General features: G+C 35.5%; 1 protein-coding gene across 2 annotated transcripts in view; it reads left to right on the forward strand.

The window, feature by feature from the left end:
• RTN4IP1 (reticulon 4 interacting protein 1) overlaps positions 1-23,569 on the forward strand; it is an 88,807-nt gene that overhangs the window by 26,972 nt on the left and 38,266 nt on the right. For both annotated transcript variants that reach the window (XM_031964465.1, XM_031964466.1), the window contains exons 5-8: positions 4,186-4,234; positions 7,493-7,629; positions 15,496-15,679; positions 20,489-20,581. In XM_031964465.1, the coding sequence (XP_031820325.1) occupies positions 4,186-4,234; positions 7,493-7,629; positions 15,496-15,679; positions 20,489-20,581 (463 nt within the window). The remainder of the gene's footprint in view (positions 1-4,185; positions 4,235-7,492; positions 7,630-15,495; positions 15,680-20,488; positions 20,582-23,569) is intronic.

A 23,569-nucleotide genomic window follows, 5' to 3' on the forward strand; every position in this document is an offset into this window, starting at 1 on the left:
CCACTTGTTTGTTTGTTTGTTTAAGCCCGTGTTCTGAATGACCTTCCCAGCTTGGAGCTGCCAGGACCAGGGCAGAAAGCATGGCTCCCGTGTTGGATCTAAACAGCATCACTGTGTTAGATCTCACCTGCTTGTCCTTCATTTTATACTTTGGGGCGCCATCAGGTGGCTGCATTGTGAACTGAAGTCTTCACATTAGAGGCTCGAGCTTTGCTGAGGTCCTGAGATAAAACTGGAGGAGTCACCCCAGAATGGAAATGACCCCCAGGGTGCCTTAGGCCTTCGCCCTTTGAGCTGTAGTTTGGTTTTGCCAAGTCCAAGCAGGAACAATTGGAGGGAGATCTTTTGGCCAGGAACTGGTTGCCCTTTTTCATTTGGAGGAAAATGTTAATGTAGTCTGGAAAAGCAGAAGGATCTCATCAGAAAATTAGATTAGGCCCAGTTATCTCCAAAGCTCCTTCTAATCCTAAAATTCTATGACTCCATAAATTTAAATGACATGCAAGACTATGGATAGTAATTGAACTGAAACTAACTCTGGTGGTTTCTTTTTCTTTTAAGTTTTATTGCTTTTTTGCTTTCCCATCATCCCCCTTTCCCTACTCAGGACAAAGATTAAAACAAACAAATAAAAAAGCCCAAGACATTTTCTGTTCTTGCCACAGCATAACCACTCATAATCCATCAATTTCTTTCTAACACTTTCTCTGCTTTACCCCCCAATAAAACCTCCACATATACACAAAAGTAAGACAATGTGCATTTTCCATCTCTTCCCTAATGTTCAGGGTTTTTCTTGTTATTGTTCTTTCCATTCAAATTATCATAGTCATTGTATAGATTGTTCTCTTGTGGTTTGACTTACATCAGTCTGCATCAGTTCATGTTAAATTTAGCTATATTTCATTGAACACTCCATTTATCATTTCTCACAATACAATATTAATCCATTACATTCACATAGGATAGTTTCTTTTCACCCATGTATCCCTGTTTGAAGACTGAAAACTAATTTCTAGATTTCTCTTTACTGGATTCATTTTAAATGCAGACTTAGGAGATCAGTGATTGTTTACCAAAGGGAAGCAGTACTTTTCCCCAAGCAAATAGAAAAGGGTGCTGATTTGGGTTGCCATCCTCAGTAGACATTTACTGAAAACTTCTGTAATATACTACTTTTACTAACCACTGAAAAACAAAGCAGGACCAAAAGTGCTTCTTACTGTGTAGTTGGGGAAGCAAAAACAAAACAAAACACTAGAATAAAACAATTTCTTTAATGAGCTTCAGGCTGGGTTTTCCTTCCTAACATAATCACTCAAAGATAGTTTTTTGTATATGTAACAGTTTTTCTCTACATCATTTGTAAAGTGAGGATAAATGTAGAATGGGTTTTCTAATCTATTCCAGGAAAATATTGTGATGAATCATTAGCATCAGATGTCCTGTTGCTGTATTTCATGACTTACCTCTACATACTATGAAATTTGAGTACCATGTCATTTCCTATCACAGTCTAGGAGTTCAAGAATTTACCTTAAATTTATGTTTAAGTTTAATATTTATGATTGGGGTGGGGGGAATGTAACTTTTAAGCACACTGGGAGCTGCAAATGCTGTTTCTAACAGCTCACACTGTGATTTAGGTTGAGCTATAAAATCAACAGTGTGTTTTAGTAACTGTACCCAGTCCAGTAAATCCTAATGATCTTAAAGACACAGGAAAGAGAGGACTTCCTGATTAGTTGAGGTAAGAAAAGGAAAAGGGAAAAGGAATCTGTGATTCTCATGTAATTAGGAAATAGTGAGTAGACCATACTGGTTGGAGTAGAAGGTAGGACTAGAGGAGTAGGGACTAGGCGATAAAATGAAGAAAGAGATGGGTCTGATATACAAAGCACACTAATTTCATTTAATTGCATCTCCTGTGGAAAAGAGCTAGCCAGTATTTAAAATATTTTCATATGTGGATTTCTTTTTTATTATTATAGCTTTTTATTGACAAAACATATGCATGGGTAATTTTTCAACATTGACTCTTGCAAAAGCTTCTGTTCCAACTTCTCCCCTCCTTCCCTCCATCCCCTCCTCTAGATGGCAGGTAGTCCCTTGCTGTTAAACATGTTAAAGTATATGTTAAATGGAATATATGTATACATATTTATACAGTTATCTTATTGCACAAGAAAAATCAGATTTAGAAAGAAGGTAAAAATAACCTAGGAAGAAAAACAAAAATGCAAGCAAACAACAACAGAAAGAATGCAAATGTTATATTGTGGTCCACACTCATTTCCCAGTGTTCTTTCACTGTTTCAGTGTTTCTTTCAGAGTCAATTCTCTATATATTTTAGAAATGAGGCCTTTATCAGAACCTTTAACTGTAAAAATGTTTTCCCAGTTTGTTGCTTCCCTTCTAATCTTGTTTGCTTTTTAACTTGATATAATCAAAAATTTCTATTTTGTGATCAATAATGATCTCTAGTTCTTCTTTGGTCACAAATTCCTTCCTCCTCCACAAGTCTGAGAGGTAAACTATCCTATGTTCCTCTAATTTATTTATAATCTCATTCTTTATGCCTAAATCATGAACCCATTTTCATCTTATCTTGGTGTACAGTGTTAAATGTGGGTCATTGCCTAGTTTCTGCCATATTAGTTTCCAGTTTTCCCAGCAGTTTATGTCAAATAGTAAATTCTTATCCCAAAAGCTGGGGTCTTTGGGTTTGTCAAATACTAGATTGCTATAGTTATTGACTATTTTGTCATGTGAACCTAATCTATTATATGTGTGGCTTTTTTGTTTTGTTTTGTTTTGTTTTTTGCTGAGGCAATTGGGATTAAGTGACTTGCCTAGGGTCACATAGCTAGGAAGTGTGATGTGATATCATATTTGAACACAGGTCCTCTTGACTTCAAGGCTTGTGCTCTATCGCGCCACCTAGCTGCCCTTATGTGGATATTTTAAAATTATATAGTTGATCCTTTTTTTCCCTACATTATTGTCACTTTATTGACTCTTCCTACTACCCATCCTTTCCCCATAGAAATCTTTCTTTCAACAAGTATGTACAATATTGTTCGCATCAAAAAATTTAGACTTCATTTTACCCCTGTGGCCATTACATTTCATGCTTTACCATTAGTTCTCTGCAGTCAGGGTTGAGCACTGCATTCATTAAAGCTCTGATGTCTTTCATTGTTCTTTTTCTTTTCATTATTATGGTGATCATGCCAGTAATTTTTCTGCTTCTGCTTCTTTTGTTTTGTGTCAGTTTTATGAGTCTTCCCAAATTTCTCCAAATTGCTCATATTATAATATTCCATTACTTTCATAAGCCACATTTTGTTAGCCTCTCCCCAATAAATGGGTACCCACTTTCCTTTCAGTTCTTTGTTATTACAACAAGTGCCACAATATGTATTCTTGTAATATGTGATGTGAGATTTTCTCCTCTTCAGTCTTCTTGGATATGTGCCTAGTTAGGATTACAGAATCAAAGATGTGTAGTGACTTTTTTTTTTTTTAATATAATGTGGATATGTTTTTATATTTATTTGTAAGATAGATTTAATGTTTTTCTCTTTCATAGAAACGTGATAAAATTGTGTGACCATGGCAAGCCAGTTGCCTCTCTCACTTTTCTTATTTCTACAATGAGGGTAAACAGTAGATGATTTCTATGGTCCAATGTTAAAATTCTGAAATTCTTTGAAATTAAATCATTCTAAAAATATTTGGAAGAGAAATTGCTTTGATTCCAAAACAGCTACTGATATTTCTTGTTTCAGAGTAAATAGCTAATTCAAAGTTGGTATTAATAGCTTTTGATCTATGTCTTAGGGACCTCCAGTGTGTAACTTTCAAATACAACTTTGCTCCCTTTCCTTCAAGTTGGTAGCCACAAGTACAGCTTCTAACCTGTGATTCAGGTTGGGTTTTTTTGAACTTGAATCAGATCTTTAAAATCAGCCGTGTCTTTTGGTAACTTGTACCTAGTTCAGTAAACCCTAATAATCTTAAAATAGTGCTCCTTACAAAATTATCAAATTGTTGGGGAGTAATTTAGTGAGGTAAGAGTATCTGATTCAATAGCAGTAAAATATTATTATTAGTTTACTAATTAATTGACTTTTTTTTTCTTGAATGTTTTATTGATGATTGTAATTTCTTTTGTATTACAGTGTTTTAATTTTGGGAGCTTCAGGTGGAATTGGTACCTTTGCTACACAGGTAAAGGATTATATTTACCTTGTAATGTATTTAATCTGCATTGTATAAACATCCTATAGAACCCAGAAAAGAAGGGGAATGTAACACATTATCCCCTCTTCCTAGTATGATTATTCAAGGAGAAAAATTTATTAGTGTGAAGTATCTTAACATTTCCAGGTGCTTTTCTTCACTCAAGTCACAAATGGGGGAAAAGAAACTAGAAAAGAAAAGGACTAGAAAGGAAGGAAAGATATAAAAATTTAGTAGAAAAACTCCTAGTGTTAAAATCATTGTTTAAATCTTTTAACGTGTGTGTGTGTGTGTGTGTGTGTAAATGAAAGTCCAAGTAGAAGAAAAACTGTTAAATTCTTTTTTTCCCTTTTTTCCTTTATTGTTATATTTTTTTCTGGTTATACATGCATATTAACTTTTAAAAAACACATTTATTTATAAATCATGTTGGGAGAAAAAAAATCTAAACCAAAGGGAAAAACCATGGGAGTGGGGGGTGGGGGGGGGTGGAGTGGAGAGGAGAGACAAAAAAAAAAGAAATAAACATAGCATGTGTTGATTTACATTCAGTATCCATAGATCTCTTTCTGTATGCAGATAACGTTTGATATCCAAAATTTATTGAAATTGCCTTGGATCACTGAATCAGTGAGAAGAATCAAGTCTTTCATGGTTGAACATTACATAACCTATAACTATGTACAAAATATTTCTGGTTCTGCTTGTTTCACTTAGCACCAGTTCATGTAAATCTTTTTAGGCCTTTCTAAAAGCAGACTATTCATTATTTTTTATAGGACAATAATATTCAATTCCTTTCATATACCACAACTTATTCTGCCATTCCCCGATTGATGTGTATCTACTCATTTTCCAGTTCTTTGCTACCACAAAAAGAGCAATTACAAACACATGTGGGTCCTTTTCCCTCTTTTATAATTTTTCTTTGGATACAGAGCCAGTGGTGGCACTGTTGGGTCAAAGGGTATGCACAGTTTTATAGCCCTTTGGGTATTAAAACTGTTAAATTCTTAAGGGCCCAAAAATTTATTGAATTGTTTCACCCTATGTTATAAAAATTCCTAATGATTTAATGTTCTCATGCTCTCTCTCATATGGTCTCACATGCTCCTATGTACTCTCTCCCTCCCTCCTCAAGTAGATCTCTGTGTGCACATGTATAAAATTAATGTAAGTAGGTGCTTAGAAAGCAATTTCCTTTTTTTCTTGAAAGTTTCAGGTTTATTTTAATATTGGTGAAGTGATGGTCACTAATGAGCTATTCATCCTAGAATACATTCTTAACACATTTGCATCTAATTGGGGATTGCTTTTGAAAGCAATATGCCATTATACTCAAGCTGCTTTTTGGCTTTGGCTCTTGAACAAAATACATTTTAGATGATTTCACCTTTGAATTATTATTATTATTATTATTATTTTAGATTGTCAGGATATAAACATAGGGCCTTTATTGCTTGGAGAAAGTAGGTGTAGGGCAAGGTTGAATGAGATGAGAGAAGTTTTCATGGGGTTTCAAAGTTCTTTTTTGTGACTGTATAAGCTATAATAGTAAAACGGTTCATGAACAGCCAGGGTTAACATCTGAATTTTAGTTATCATGAGACCGAATGTATCTTGCCATAGTTATCAGCAGTAGGAGATAATCTTCAAATAGTCCTAATTACATAGCTTTAGGAAAATTGAAAGGTATTTTAACTAGGGAATTGATTAGGGGGGAAAAATATGTAGCCATTTTCTGGAATATTCTTGCCATTTAATTTTGACAGAATTAGAATTTGACTCATATTTCTGTTTAATGCTAATTCTGAACTGTTGCTTACTCTTAAAGCTAGGGGATTCTTGATCTTTTTTGTGTCAATCTGATAAATCTTAATATTATTCTGTTGCAAATCATAATTAAGGGAAATGCTAAATTTCACTTTGAGGTTAATGAAAATAAAGATGAAAAATTTCTCCCATTTAGCTTCACAGATCCCCTAAAATCTGTCCACAAATTTCTGATAAAAAATTACTGCTCTATGTACATAGGAACTGGTCAGCTTAATGAGCTGATGTACCTTAGGAGGGGCATTGTCATACAGATTTGGAATAAGAAAATATAGGTTCAAATCTTTTCTCTAGATAATCTCTGAGGACCCTTTTAGATCTAAATCTATGATCTTCTCTATTACATTAAACCACAAATTTTTCTCACTAAATCTTTAGAAAGTCTTCTTATTCCAGTAAATGACGAGCTAAATACCTAGAGGACAAACCCCTCCTCATTAATTACTATATAACAAGACAAAAAGTCCCTGAGAGAGCTATCCCTAGGAAGTCACCCCTCAGTGAAGAGAAGTACAGAAGTGTTAGAGCAATGTCGGAGTTAGGATACATACATGCCAGCAAGGTCAAATTTAAAGGGACGATAAATGTAAAAAGCAATATAAACTTTAGAGTGTTAGAGAAATCCCAGTGGTCATTGCTTTTATTAATGAAAAAAATTTTTGGAGGGATTCAGGTCTATAATTTTATTAGTGTAGAAAAGAATAGCTGGTGAAGAAACCATCCTGCTATGGTAGACCAGCAAATGTTCTGCCATTTATAATCGGAGAGTAGCTTGAAGCCCTGAGAGGTTTAAACTCTTTGCCCAGGAGCACACATAGCCAATATATATATGTATATCAAAGGTTGGGCTTTTCACATTGTGAGTCTTAGATTAGAACCCATCACTGAGGTGGAGGCTTTGTATATCTTAGGTTAAGGGAAATGCCTTCATTTTCACCTTGTTAGACCAGATCTAAGATTTCACTGGGAAAGTGAATTACTGAAAAGGACATTCCTTCTGTCAGTGTAGATTAGCTTTTGCTAGCTACCTGCCCACACGATAATTGTGTATCAGAGACAGAATTAACCTAGGTCTTTCTAGGTTACTGGGACCAATTCTCTATCCACTGCTCTGCACTACCTCTCTAGTGGAAAATAACATGGAATATTTCCTTCCAAGTATTAGTTAACAGTTTTTGGTTTGTTTTTTTCTGACAGTGAGTCAGCAAGTAGTATAAAAATGAGATGTGTTTTGTGAGGTTTTCTTAGTGAATGAACTTGAGGTTTTTTTGAGTTTTTTTTGCTTCTCTCACAGGTGCCTTCCTTAGTTCTCTTGAGAGCTAGGCTCTTAATGTCCTCTGGAGATTAAGATGATATGTGTTTACTCATTTCCAATCTCTAAAAATTATTTCCTTTAAAAAAATTATTTTCTAGTTATTGAAAGCATGGGGCGCCCACGTGACAGCAGTTTGTTCTGGGGATGCTGCTGACCTAGTAAAGAAGCTTGGAGCAGATGATGTAATTGATTACAAATCTGGAAATGTGGAGGAACAGTTGAAGTCCTTGAAACTGTACGTACGGGCACATTTACTGGGAGAGGGGAGATGAGGCCTTGGGCTGACAGCATGGTGGCCTGTGTCCAGGGTGGTTTGGGGACCAAGTATCACTCTGGTCTGTAGTTATAGCTTTAGAGAAGTGTCTCCATAAAGAAACCCCCTTTGTATCATTAGAAGTCAGTTTAGTTTGTTTGCTGTTTTTACTATTTTAGATGTGTTTCTCATTTGATATATCTATATATCATAGATAAATAAAGATATCTATCTATGAGATATATAGATATGTACATATATATGTATAGATATATACATATAGATAGACATGCTATATTTTGTCTCTCTCTATATATACATAATATCTAAATTATATATATGTATAATCATTCAGAGGTTGTTTTGTTTTATGCTCTGAGGTCACCCCAACCAAAGATTATAACTCAGTGCATTATACAGTTTGTACCACTAGGTTTTAAAGAGTATGTGTTGAGTTATGTGTCTTAAGCTCCACAAGGTCTTCTCGTTTTGTATTAGTATTCCCACATGCTACTTTTGCACAGTCAGGGCACCGTAGCTGTTAAAGTTATAACTCACCGGGCAGGCAGTGGCTCTAATATTGATAATTGCTAGAGGTGATGTTTTTGGTAAGCAGGTGGGGTTTTGTGTGCCCTTCCTTTTATTCCTTTTAATCTTTCCTTAATGCACACCTCTGTTGGATTAACAATGAGTATAATAGGTTACTCGTGTGTGGATATGACTGTTTGTTAATTATCACTGGTTCTTCCGAGCTGAATATAAGCTTATGCAAAGAGAATATGAATTTATGTTGCTAATATTAGCATTCTGTCTTCTATATATCAATAGAATTGTCCAATATTGAATATAGGGATTTTGATGAATTGTTGGAATTAAATGTTAAGTAAGTTTGAGCTTTAAGCTTTCTTAATTGGTGGCTGCCTTTAGGCCTACAATATTTTTGTACTTTTCACTGTCCTCTAAAAAAGTTTGTTTACGTGTCAAAAGAGTTGTCCCCCTTTTGAGTAGCATTTAAATTTAAGTTGTGTTTGATAGTACTTGAATTAAATTTAAAGTTGAACTTTTTTTGGACAACCAACTATCCTTAAATTTGATGGGATTTTCACTCTATTGTAAAGTCTTCTCACTATTTTGCCACATAGATGAGTTCCTTCTGAAAGTGTTCTACAATAGCTCACTTAATTTCAGGAAGATGGGCTTAAATTTTTTTTGCCTGGGTTGACTGGTTAAATCATTATGCAAAAGGTATAAGGTTTAATCTTTGCTTTTTGTTGCTTAAGACTAAGTATACTTCAAATTTCCCTTGCAGTACTATTGTTAGCGTGCCTGTAGTTTATCTGTTCTATCACCTATACTAAGATGATTAAATGTTTTGAAGTGTGGAGCAGATAATTGAGTTGTTTAGATGTAGGAATTGGGTTTGCTCAAAATGGTCAGAATTAGCTGAAATCTTTTAGCTGTAAGATAAATGCTTTATTTAAGCTACATTTTGATAATCCAAATGCACCTTCCAGTAATACACTTACCATGTTACAATTTTTCTCCTTTTTATGATGTAGTATTATTAGATATTTTGTACTTTGTAGTTAGTACTTTGTGTAGAAGAGGGTAATGGGCGGTGTATGTGCACACCCTAGTGCCTATTTCAATTAAGCTCTCTATCCTTAATTTACTACTAAATTCTCCTTCATATCTTTGTTTCAATGGATTCGTTATATTCTAGGATAGAAAATGTAGCCCATTGCTTCTCTCCCGATGATGGCAGTATATAGACTGAGTTAGCGAGAAGGGATAAGGTGTTGTATCAGGGTTTATCAACTATAGAACAGGCTCCTCTAGGGGCGTTTAGGGCACCCCCAAATCCTTTGAGTTTTAAGCAGTGGCTAGTAAGTTCTCTGGTGAGTAATTACCTGGGTATTTGTTTTTTAATTACCTAGATTTATGGCTAAGCATAGTGGAGTATCTAATCCCAGTTGTGTCTTAGCTTTAGGGTCTTCAGCAAGGTAAAATCACCATTAGTTGTGTATTTTAATATCAACTAGGACATATTACAGTATAGTTAAGTTTCAACCTCATTGGATTTATTGCTTAAACACACTACGCCCCTACGACCACGGTGGCTGGCATGAGATGTACTGACCCTTTTTATCATGACTTAGTCAAACTTTCGTTTATAGCTCAGTGTTAGTCACTGCTATATCCCATGGGGCTGTGGTTGAGCAAGGTGTCATGGGCTGCTTATGGGAGTGTGCCTGCTCACCAACTTGAATGAATTTTAAGGGCCTTCTTACTGGGCTGCAGAAACTTGCATGTGTAAGTCTAATGTGATTATGGGACTTGTTAAAGTCCATCGAAGCATTTTCAGTGCTTTGCTTTAGGTTAAGCTACACAAACTAAAAAATAGTCTTTGGTCCCAATTTTAATTTGTATACTATGTCAATATTAAATTTTTTTTGAAAACTTATAAAATTAGTAAACCAAGTTTTTGGTTTAAAAGATGGTATGTTCATTTAGTTTCTACAAATGATTTGTGATGATATATTTTTATATCCTATAATATCCTATACTATCTTACAATATCTTATAATAATTTATAGTAGTTTACAGTAGTCTAAAGCAATTTAGTTAGATATCTATCTAACTAGCCATCTATGTGGTATCTACATAATTGCTGGTGATATTTGATTTTTCTCATGCTTTTCAGTCATCCTTTCCAAAGTCATTATACTGTGGCTAGTTTTTGAGAAGAGGGTGCATAAGATTAGCTCTGAATTCTGTTCTTTGACTTCCATTGTCCATTGGATCTGGGCATTCCATTGGGTAATATCATTTAATATAACACATGGTCAGCACCATAACTTTTTCCTTTTTTTTTCCTGCATCCATTCAGGGGGCTTAGTAGTTAGAGTGCCAGGCCTGAAATCAGGAAGAACTGAGTGGTAATCCAGTTGTGACATTTACTAGCTGTCTGCTTAACTGTTAAGCGGGCATAATAATAGCACCTGCTTTGCAGGGATAAATTTGTGAGAATCAAACGAGCTGATATTTGTAAAGTGTTTAGCACAATGCCTGGAACATAATAAATAGGTGCTTCTTAAATGCATATTTCCTTCCTCCTTTCTCCCCAGTGATTTGATATAATAAGGCCACAACAGAAACAAAAGGAGGATCAATGTTTAAATGGCAACATGGAGAGTTGCCAGAGCTCTGTGCTTGCCTAAATTGAAGTCTTGTGTGTTTGCTTGATATTTACCAAGCAGAGCCTAGACAGTAGAGGTAGATATAATCCCTCCCCACTCAGCTGGCCTTGAAAGAAGCAATTTCTGTGAATGTTTTGAGGTCAGTAGCTTCCCAAGGCAAGATTTAAGCCAAGATAATGGATCGAGCATTTCTAGGGTAGTAATATTTGTATTAACTGCTAGGTCAAAGGGTTTCCTTTTTCTAAATTTTGCTCTTGGGATGAAAATCACCAACTCTTATTGCACTTAAAATGGGAATATAAACACAAGAATCTTTCTGTTCTTGATTTGGCATGTGCCATATTATTTCTTATTATTATTATTATTATTTTTATAATTTGTGATTCTTTTGCACTTCATGGCTCACATTGCTTTCTTCAATTCTTTGAGGGATGTAGTACAATTATAATAAATAGACAATTATATAGCACTTATAACTTGCAAATTGCTTTATATAACTCATTTTGTTGAAATCTTATAACAGCTCTGTAGGTACTATTGTTACTATTAATCCCATTTTGAAGCTGGAGAAACAGACTCAGGTTGAGCTTCTTGCTCACAGTCACAAATTATTGGTGACATGGTCACATTAATTATTGGTGATGGAATTTGAAGTTGAGTCTTCTCTTTCCAAGTCCAACATACTGTCCATTATCCCTCTCTGCTTCTGATACTGAATTGTCTCACTTTTCCAAGGAAACAGAACCAATAGAAATGTGTATTACAGTCCCTTAATTACTATCATAGGCTGCTTCAGATGGAACTGGGTGGTAGGTTAGTTGGATACCTCACTTGTCATGGTTTGGAGAGCCAGACTGCTGTAGGGTCTAAGTTGCTGGTTTGAAGTATTGTCACCAATTCTGGTGTCCTTGGAAGTAGGCATAGATGAATGAATGCACAAACAAAGCATTTAAATTCAATCCTTTTTCCGTCCCATCTAGCTCTTTGTGATCCCAATTGGGGTTTTCTTGGTAAAGACACTGGAGTGATTTGCCATTTCCTTCCCTGACTCGTTTTACAATTGAGTGGTACAATTTTACAATTGAGGAAACTGAGGCAAATGAGTTTAAGTGACTCATCCAGGATCATGTGGATAGCAAGTGCCTTGACCTTGGGAACCTGACTCCAGGTACAGCATTTTATCTACTGAATCACCCAGCTGTTTTTACCAAGTGCTTACTTTGTACAAAGCACCTGGAGATGTAAACAAAAAAGGAAGACAGGCCTTGTACACAAGGAGTTCGTGTTATAAGGTAGGAGACTACACACATAGAATTTCTCAACTGTCAGTCAGCTTCCCTGGGCCGTAGGGAACAAGGGCAAAATACAGGTTACTGCATATTCTTTAATATCATTTCAGCTGTTAAAATTGACTAGGAATGACAGATCCCACCTTAGCACGATCTAAGAAGATAGAGGAACAGGCTTCCTTGAAGCCCATGCTAAGGTGGCTTCTGTTAATCATTTGCCTCAGCCTAGATCTAGCAGGATGCAGGAATGTGAAGCCAAGAGTGTGAGTCTGTGAAAACAATTGTAGTCCCAGTTGCTGTATTAGTACCCTAAATAGTGATTAGACTGAGCTGCCCATTCTCATGGACAATCCTGTTTTAGGACCCTTGAGAAAGCAGCTTTGGACTAAGATAAGTGCGACTGCCCCAGGTTGATAGCCCATCTACATTTACTTGATATGTGACTCTAACATAAATTATTTTTTAAGACGATGAAATAATTTCCAGAAAATATTACTTTTAAGAAATTAACAAGTGACCAGCTCCTTCCCCAACTTTGGGAACATTAGTCTAACTACACTGCAATTCACAAAGCTCAATATCCATTAACCTTTGTTCACCACCTTTTCTACTGAACCATACAGTGATTTAAGTTATTATGCAGAATCGGTCATAGGTTTCAAGAATCCACAATCTGATTTCATCATTTGATGAAGCTGGGAAGGGAAAATGATTTATAAAAAAGAAATTTTTATCTTGTTTTCTTTTCTTTTCTTTTTATTTTTTTGTTGAGGCAATTGGGGTTAAGTGACTTGCTCAGGATCACACAGCTTGGAAGTGTTAAGTGTCGATTTGAACTCAGATCCTTCTGACTTCAGGACTGGTGGTTTATCCACTGGGCCACCTAGCTGTCCCTCTTGTTTTCTTTTTAAACAATAAGCATGGCAGTCTGCTTATAGATATCTTTTGAAGTCTGTTGGGAAAGAATACTGACTTGAAGACAAAGAACAGAGTTTTGAATCCTGTTTCTACCACTCACTACTTGTGTGACTTTGTTCCAAACATTTAACTTCCTTGGACTTCTGTATCTCCCCTCATCTGTAAAATGACAGTAGGGGAAGACAGCCTGGAGGTTCATTCAGCTCTAAACCCATGCTCTTATAATCTTTGTAGCTCTATGGAATGGTGGTGTGATCTTCCTTTTATTCAGTGAAGTGGGCAAGGCCGTTTATATTGGATACACACCAGGTGCCTTGTTTGGACTTATGCTCTGGACAGGCCTTTATAGGTCATTTAATTCAACTTTGCATTTGAAGGAACTAAGACCCAGATTGGGGAAGGGACTTTTTCTTCATATAGGTAGCAGGTAGTAGAACTGGGATTCAGACTCAGGTGTTTTGAGTCCAAATCCAGTATTCTTTTCCAACTCAATGATGAAGAACTGATTATGAGCTATATGTACCTTTTAATTTAATTTAGAAAACTTATTCCTGGTTGGATAAAATTAAGATGACATGGTTTGGTAGAAAATGCTTTGAAGTATGGAGGATTTGAATTCAGATTCTACTTTGGGGTTTATTACCTGAGTAATCCTGGACAAGATCCAAGAGTCTTGGGCCTCGGTTTCCTTATCTGTAAAAGTTAGGGAATTTTGACTAGGCCTCTGAGATTCTTCCAGTTCTAAATATTTGATATTAAGTATCTGTAGACTACTTCAAAGATTTCACTGTTAATATTTTCAATATTTAAATAAAATATTAAAAAAAACACAGAATATGTGCATATGGTGAGACAACATACTTTGGGGATAATGAAGCACCTCAGTTATCGTGGAGTGGTACTTGGACTTCCTAGTGATGTTTTACATGAAGCCATACAAAATACCTCATTTAAAGAAAGTCAGGAAGTCATATTTTATTAGCAAATACTAGAAGGGAAGACAATGGTCAAATTACATTTGAGAATGGAAATCTGTCTTGTGTGTATTAGAAAGTGACTAGAGTTTCCTCCAGGTGAATAGCAGCACCCTTGGTTATTGTTTCCAAAACTAAAACCATTTTTAATTTTATTAGAAATGAAATATCATTGAACAGACAATTCTCAGACGAAGAAATTGAAACTATTTTCTAGCCATATGAAAAGATGCTCAGAGAAATGCAAATTAAGACAACTCTGAGATACCACTACACACCTGTCAAATTGGTTAGAATGCCAGGGAAAGATAATTCAGAATGTTGGAGGGGATGTGGGAAAACTGGGACACTGATACATGGTTGGTGGAATTGTGAACACATCCAGCCATTATGGAAAGCGATTTGGAACTATGTTCAAAAAATAGTTATCAAACTGTGCATACCCTTTGATCCAACAGTGTTACTACTGGGCTTATATCCCAAAGAAAGCTTAAAGAAGGGAAAGGGACCTGCATGTGCAAGAATGCTTGTAGCAGCCCTGTTTGTAGTGGTCAGAAACTGGAAACTGAGTGGATGTCCATCAATTGGAGAATGGCTGAAAAATTGTGGTATATGAATATTATGGAATATTATTGTTCAGTAAGAAATGACCAACAGGATGATTTCAGAAAGGCCTGGAAAGACTTACATGAACTGAGGCTGAGTGAAATGAGCAGGGCCAGGAGATCATTATATACTTCAACAATAATATATAATGATCAATTCTGATGGACCTGGCCATCCTCAGCAATGAGATGAACCAAATCAGTTCCAATAGAGCAGTAATGAATTGAACCAGCTACACCCAGCGAAAGAACTCTGGGAAATGAGTATGAACCACTACATAGACTCTCCAATCCCTCTATTTTTGTCTGCTTGCATTTTTGATTTCCTTCACAGGCTAATTGCACACTATTTCAAATTCCGATTCTTTTTGTACAGCAAAATAACTGTATGGACATGTATACTTATATTGTATTTAATTTATACTTTAACATATTTAACATGTATCGGTCCTGCCATCGGGGGGAGGAGATGGGGGAGAAGGAGGGGAAAAATTGGAACAAAAGATCTGGCAATTGTCAATGCTGTAAAATTACCCATGCATATAACTTGTAAATAAAAAGCTATAATAAAAAATTAAATAAATAAAAAAGAAATGAAATATCATTAAGTTAAGAAATGAAATAATACAAGAAGTGGCCAGCACATACATAAAACTTTTCCCTTTATATTGAATATTCAATAGAGACTGGATATCAAAACTATAGCAGATGTGTTAGATGTTACTGAAGTAGATGTGACAAAACCCATCATGTTGTTTTCTATTCCTTGGTTATAGAAATGTTGTTGTATTCTTAACTTGTGTCTTTGTCCCACCCTTCAGAATAAAGATTTACCACACTTAATTGGTTTTCTTCTCTCTAGGTTTGATTTTGTCCTAGATAATGTTGGTGGAGGCACTGAAGACTGGGCTCCAAAATATCTCAAGAAATGGTCAGGTGCCACATATGTGACCCTGGTCACCCCTTTTTTGCTAAATATAGACCACCTTGGAATAGCAGATGGAATGGTACAAACAGGATTTACCATGGGATCTAAGGCACTAAAGGTAGGAGGGCAATGTTTTTCAGACTCTCAAGGCATCTGATGCTTAGTTTGTGACTTCCAAAGCTCAGTCAACTTCTTTATGTCTTCTTTGCCGCTTCTAAGTAAGAAATTATTCTTTCTTCTTTGCCTTTATCTTACAATTTTCTGCCTCTCTTCCCTGTGCAGAGTCCATACTGTCCCAGTGTGACAGGACTGACCCACTGTAGGGCTTATACCTTGCCTTTTTTTCTCTGTACTGGGTTTATGTGCTGATGCATCCACATTCTCTTGTCGAGGCCCCTGCCAACAGCAAAGCCACTTCCGAGATGACAGAAAGAAACAAGATAACTCTTCTCTCTAGAAGCTTACTGATTCCCAAGAGACTTGAACTCATGACTCTAGTCTTGTTGGCATAATGCTTTAAACCAAAGTACTAATGACAATCACTTTTGACTTAGAAGAAATAGAAACAAGATATAAAAGAAGACACTTCTTCTCCACTCTCGTGAGGAAGACATAGATGCTAAAGACTGAAAAATCTAAGAGATTCTTTATTTTTTTCCTTAGTTCACTTACCTAGCCACAAACAGTACATAACCCTACCTAGAAGACATTTGTGTATATGTGGAAGAAGGATGTCCCTCTTTTCCTTTTTTTCTTCTCTTTCCATACCTTTACACAGCCTAGAAGTCCTTACAAGTGCTTAAGTCAAAAAGTCAACTTTCTGTATGCTTTCACTGTTGAAAAAAAGCTTGGCCACTTGCCATGCCCACCTTCAAAGCCTTCTGCTGAGAGCCAAACAAATACTGCTTTCTTTAATTTGTTTTTTCCTCCCCTTTATTTGAAAGCCAATAGCAATAATCTCTCACAGGGGAAACACTTTTAAGTAATTTCTTATGTCATGTGGAAAATACATACAGTTAAAACTTCATTGTAATTCCCCAGGACTTTTCTAATTCCATCGCTTTGCACTCTTTCATTCCCCCTCCCTTAACTGTAGGAGAAGAAAAGGAAAAAGAATCCTTGCAAACATCTGGAAAAAATATTCAAGAAGTTCTGCTACTTTCTATATCAAACTTCCACTTTGTGAGAATGATGTGCATTAAGGAATTACCAAAACATGACAGTGACACAATACCTCTTTTCTCAGTTGGTTTTTAAGGGCTCTTAGACAAAAATCAAACCTCAGTTTCTCAGGACAATCTTAGAGGTATATTTGCCCATAGAATTTCATATATGGAAAAACCTTAAGACTTGTGTCTGCACAGAAATTCATTTCATAACAACCCCAGAAAGTGTCAGTTAGCTTCTGCTCAAGTACTTTTAGTGATAGGGAACCCATTTTGGGGGGGTCTCTCTCTGGGGAGACTTTTTTTCTTGAAGCTAAATCTGTTTTCTGCAGCTTTAACCCACTGTTCCTATTTCTAGCCTCTAAGGAGAAAACAGTATAAATAAGAATTTTGTCAGGAATCTAAATCAGGTTCAGTGACCCATTGTTTGGAGATTCCCCCTTTATTCATTGCTTTTTTTTCCTTTTTTAAAAAAATATTTTATTCTAAATTGTATTTAAGACAATTTTTGATATTAATTTTTTTTTTTTTAAATTTCCTTCTACTGCATTCTCTCTTCCCTGTGACAGTAAGCAGTTCAGTATAAGTTCTAATATGTGAAATCCTTGTTCATTTCTTGAGAACCAGGACAGCATTTGCTCCATGACTGGAGCAAACTTGAAGTTCAAGTCTCACCTCTGACACCTACTGGTTATGTGACTAAGTCACTTAATTCTCAGGTCTGAGATTTTATTTTCCCCACAACTTTGATAACTTCCCATCCTTCTTATTTTCTCAACATCTTTGTTCTCTTTAGCACCATTTCTGTCTCCCCTGTAAACATGTATGAGCCTGATATTATGGTCTAAATATGATTTCCATCACCCTTCATAGAAAATACAATTTGTTAAAATGGTTTTTACAAATCTTTTCCATTGTTCTTGTGTTTGTAGTTTTCATTTTTGTCTTTGGCTGTCCCTGGGGTGATTTTCTTTAATTGGGTAGCTTGTATAGCTTTCTTTAAACTGATTCACTCCCTTACTTCACTCTGTTCTTTGAGATAATAACTGGTTATAATCTTCTATCATCCTTTTTTGTAAGGTTTACAAACAAGTTTATATTCTAACCTGGTGTTAACTAGATGTAAGGAGCCAACTTTCTGTCAAGTAAGACAGTTATTTGCTGACTAAATTACTTTCTGAGCTCTTTTAGATTCCTTGTTGTGGCAGTTAATTCACATTCTTATATTTTTGGGTGAAATTATTGTGGTTGATGACTGTCATTTATGATATGTTTCCCACTTTAAAACTTGTAATGTTTTGTTAAAATAATTCTATGTTATTTCAAATGTATAATTTTTTTAAACTTTTTTTTTAACAGTTCTGATTTTAGCTCTAAAAAGTTGATGGTCTGTCATATAACTGAATATGTTTTATATATATATATACTGTGCTCAGTACATAGTAGGCAACAAATGAAAGTTGATTTAGGAAAGTCTTTATGACTATTTAGGTATAATACTTTAGACATATATATAATACCTTAGACATTTTTAGCCCATTATTGAGTTATGATTAGGAGAAGCCATTCATTCCCCCTTCCCTAGAAACACTCATCTTGAAGGTATTAATTCTTATCAAATGGAATTGAAGTTTTTGTGATGAAAATTTCTGCATCCTAAGAATAGCAGTGAAACTCTATTTTCCATATGCTAATTTTAAATTGGAAAACACATTTTTTTTTAAATGTAGATTTAGGGCTAAATTCAAACCAGTAACCTATAATTCTCATTTGTGGTCCCTTTAATACATGAAAACCTGTGTATAGAATTGAGTCAGTCCAATGCATTTACTAAGTGCCAGGCACTTGGCGATATAAAGACAGAAAATGAATAAAGGAGTTTACTGTCCATCAAGGAAACAAACAATATGTGCACATTTAAGTGTATGCAAAGTAATACACAGCAGTTTGAGTGAGAATTGTTTCATATAGCAAGTGAAATTTGAATTGAATTTTGAAGTAAAGTGGGGACTCTAAAAGATAGAAATAAGGTGCAGGTTTAGAGGGGCTCTAGAAGAGATGATAAAGACACAGAGATAGCAGGTAGAATGTCGTGTGTGTGTATGTGGATTACCAAGGCCAAGTAGATATTTGTTGAATGACTGATGGTTGATTTTGAACCACAGAATATGTGAAGGAAGGTGATATATTTTTAATAAGTCTGGAAAGTTAGTTTGGAGTCAAGTTATAAAGAATTTTAAATGCCAAACAGAAGAGTTTCTATTTGGTCCCAGAGGTCATAGGCAACCACTAATGTTTATTATCAGGAGAGTCACATATTTAGACCTAGGATTTAGTACTATTACTTTGGCAAAGCTCAGAAGGATAGGTTTAGAGAGAGGAGAGACTGGACACAGGGAAGCTAGTTAGGAGGCTCTTGTAGTAGTCCAGAGGAGCAGCAGTCAGGGCCAGAAGTAAGATAGTGGAGAGGGAATAATGAACATGAGAGATTTGAAGATAAAATTGACAAGACTTGACAACTTGACAAATAAATGGTGAGGTGGTTCAGTAGATGGAGTGTTGGACCTGGAGTCAGGAAGGCCTGAGCTTAAATCCAGCCTCAGATAATTACTACCGCAGTGACCTTGGGCAAGTTACTTAACCTGTATCCACTTCAAGTTTCCTCAACTGTAAAATGGAAATACTAATGGCAATTATCTCCCAGAGTTGTTTTGAGGATCAGTGATAATATTTGTAAAGAACTTAGCACAGTGTTTGGCATATAATAGGTGCTGGGTAAATATTACCTATGATGAACATGATATGAGGTTAGTGAAAATGAGGAATCGTGGATGATGGTGGTTGCAAATCTGGATTACTAGAAGAATTACAGAACCCTTGTCAAAAATCAGGAAGCTGGAAAGAACAGTGGCTTTAGAGGAAAGATAATGAGTTGTAGACATATTGATTCTGAGATATGTAGGAGAAATGGCCTTTCTCTTGTAACATTCAACAACAGATAGTGATGTGAGACTGCAGCTCAGGGTATTAGGGCTGGATATATAGTTTTGATTCTTCTCTATGGAAATATTCAAACCAATGAGAACTAATGAATTCACTAAAAGATAGTGTGTAGAGGGAAGAAAAGAAGAGAGCTCAAGATAGATCCCACAGTTGAGTGGATCTATATATGATGATCCAGCAAAGAAGCCCAAGAAGGAGTAATACAACAGGAATCAAGTATCAAGTGTTGTGCTAAGTGCTTTAGAATTATTATCTCATTTGAGCCTTGCAACAACCCTGGGAGGTAGGTGCTAGTATAAAAATCCCCATTTTACAGGTGAGGAAACTGAGGCAGACAGTGCTTAAATGATTTGCCTAGGTTCACACAGCTGTTGAGTGGCTCAAGCTGTATTTGAACTCAGGTATTCCTAACATAGGGCCTAGAACAGGTAAAAGGAGAATGATGAGAGCACTATCATGAAAATACAGGAGAAAATATCCAATTTGATGAATTTGGCAGTTAAGAGATTATTGGTAACTCTGAGATGTATGTGTCATTATGGGAACAAATTTCGTGCATCCACTTGTTCTTTTTCTTGAATTGAAGGTGATATAAAGGATTCTGCATGATTAAATATCAATGTGAATGGTTGGTTGTTCTGTATACTCAGGGCTTGTTTCATTATAGCAACTGCTTTGCCTAATATTTTCTCCTCAAGATGTATTTTCTGTCATTCTTTAATCTTTTCCTGTATTTGACATTTCTTTGTTTTTCTTAGCATTTTTGTCAAGGAGTTCATTATCGATGGGCCTTTTTCATGGCGAGTGGCATTTACTTGGATAATATTGCAGAACTGGTGGAAGCAGGAAAGGTATGTGAAACCTCCTCCCATCCTCCTCCCTCATCAGTGTTGCTCATATGCCTCTTGTTGTTATAACTAATCACTTGAGTTGAAAATGTGAAAACTTACCAGGACCTTATAAGATACCATCAAGAGCTATAGCTCGTGTAATTAATTTCCTGTCTTTTTTAACCACCACTCTCTATTACCTTGCCACACTCCCAAATAAAAAAAGAAAGCATGTAAATTTAGGAAAGTCTTTGATCTCTTCAAGGTCAAAGTAGAATCAGAATCTGAGATTGAAATAGATTATCTAATTCAATTCCATTTTATAAATGATGAAACTGAGGGCTGGAGAATGAAATGGGAAAGAGTTCATTAGGAACAAAGCCCAAACAAGAACCCAGATATACCAATGTCCTGAATAGTATTCTATCATAATTCCATTTCACCAAGTAGAACATATTTGTGAAGTTGCTAGGGCTTTGAATTGGGCCATAAATGTCACATTCTCCATGAAGTCTCATTCCTGATCTCTCCAGGTTTTAATAAACTTCTCCCTGCCCCACCAATTTCACCCAGCACTTCTTTCAATTGCATTTATGAATTATCTTGTATGATAATCATTTGAGTATTTGAGAATACTCATTATGTTATATCTAATTTTCATCTCTCCCAACATCCAACACAATCTCTTTACATGGTAAATATGCATTCTAGTTTAATTAAAAGTTATCAGGTAGTGGCATTGGTATCAGTGACAGGAAAAACTTTTGAGATCCACATTCAACAATAAAGAGTTAATATTTTCTTTTTGCTCACTAGAAATCTAGAACCATATGATAATTTGAATCATTTCATTTATATCAAAACACTCGAACAGTAGCACCTACTAAGTACAAAACGTTATCTCAGTCTTGGAAGTCCACAAAATGACTAAAGCTCCCTTCTTTGTAGGGTAGACCCCAAAATATGAACAGATGTCTCACAAACCTTTCATTTATTATAATTTAACCTGAATATCACTAAGTAGGATAGCTAAAAGCTGTTCTTCTAGATAAATTTAATGACATTGTTTTACTTTTATGTCTTGTATATTTCCCAAAGTATCCATTCTCTTTCCTCATTCCAGAGAACCTTATAACAAAGAAAAAAATAAGCGGTAAAAAAAAAGTCTATTAAAACTAACCAACATATTGGAAAAGTTTGATGTTATATAGGTCACTCCAACAGTTCCTGACCTTTGCAAAGAATTGGGGGAAATGCACTTTCTCTTTTGTTTATTGTCAAGTTTGGTCATTTTATTATTACAGTATTCCATTTCAGTTGCTTTATTGTGTTTTTTTCATTTACACTGTAGCCATTGTGTCTGATTTGTTCTTGGCTTTGATTACTTTACCTTCCATCCGTTCAGAGAACTCTTCTTAAGCTTCTCTGATTCTTCATATTCATCCTTTCTTGCAGCATAATAATATTTCATTGTATCTACATACCAAAACTTGTTTAGCCATTCCTCCATGGGCAGCTATCTTTTTCCCCTATCTTTTGCTATTAAAAAAAAAAAAAAAAAAAAAAAAAAAACTACTATAAATATTTTGGTGTAAATGGGATCTTTTTTTATTGACCTTGGGATAGATTGCCTAGCAGTAGACCAAAAACCATTTTTATAGCTGCTCTGAGTTTCAAAAATCATTGTTACTTATTCTTTAGCCTTTATATAATTCTTGAGGCATCAACTAGAAATACGTATCTGAACTATATATAGACAGGTCAGATAAATGTCAAAATATGGCATTTCTATGTAAATACCATTATTTAAGATCTTCTGGTGACAGACTATTTGGAGGGTTAACTTTAAAATCTTTTCTCCAGACTTTTCCTTTGACTGGATAGTTTATCTCGTCATGTGAAATATGGACTATAGGAAAGAAACCCAGTGTGATAAATCCAAAACCACTTTAAAGGTTTCTGTGAGATAGGCTCTCAGGGGATACTCACTTCTTGCATTGATTGGCACTACATTTCATACTTGCACTTAGGCTTTGGAAAGAGGTAGCTTTAAGGATACCATAGCTAAAAGCTGTGCATTTAGCCTTACTTAATTCAAGCTAAGAAGCTACAGAGTAAAAGATGGTTAACTCCTGTTTCCGAATAGTATGGCTTGCTTTCCAAGTCTGAGCACCTTTTCCAGAATATCTATCAAGTTTATATGTACAGTGTGGAAACGTGTATATGGATTCAGTCTCATGCTATGTGAGGATTCTGTTCTGGTATTCAATATGAACTGTTACACTGTCCTTAGTCTTTCAGAGGAACTATGTTTCTTTATGTGATTTGAGTGTAGTTATTGTGGAGGTTCATTCCTGCCTCTGACCTCCATTGGTCATGCTTCATTGCTTGCATAATTAGAATATATATATGAGTGTTGGATTTGATGATATTCTAAAGTCCTTTCCAGTTCTAAAATTCTGTGACTTTATGTGATCAGAGGATTGTATCCTCCAATTCATTTCAAGTTTATCTTGATTCCTGCCAAGTATTCAGATCATAACATGCTTACATGTCTACTCTTTTGTACCCAAAACATAGTTGGCTTTTCTCTACCTGGAAATCATTGTTTATACAACAAAGAAGAAAATTGACATCTCTGTATTTACCTATCAATCTTGGCAGGAGATTGATAGTATGGCTGAAAGGAGACATGATGGAAGGAAAGACTGTCCTAATGTCCCATCTTTTGGAGGAAAGTTACAGGAAGTAGATATTATTGCTTTATCTTTGATACTCTGTTCTGCATAAGAAAAGTGTAATCTCACTACTTTTGACTTAATGCTTTTGCAGCATCTCATTTATATCTGTTCAAGGCTATGAAAGCTGATGAGAAATCAGATGCCACATTGAGATGGGCTTCAGTGTCTGGTTTTTCCATTCTTTCTCATCTGGTTAAGGGTATTTAGTCTGCGATTAGAAGTTATTTTTTTTTTCTTAGTCACTTACTTTGGAAAAGAGATAAAAAGA

This window comes from Sarcophilus harrisii, chromosome 4, assembly GCF_902635505.1.
Source record: "Sarcophilus harrisii chromosome 4, mSarHar1.11, whole genome shotgun sequence".
Taxonomy (NCBI): domain Eukaryota; kingdom Metazoa; phylum Chordata; class Mammalia; order Dasyuromorphia; family Dasyuridae; genus Sarcophilus; species Sarcophilus harrisii.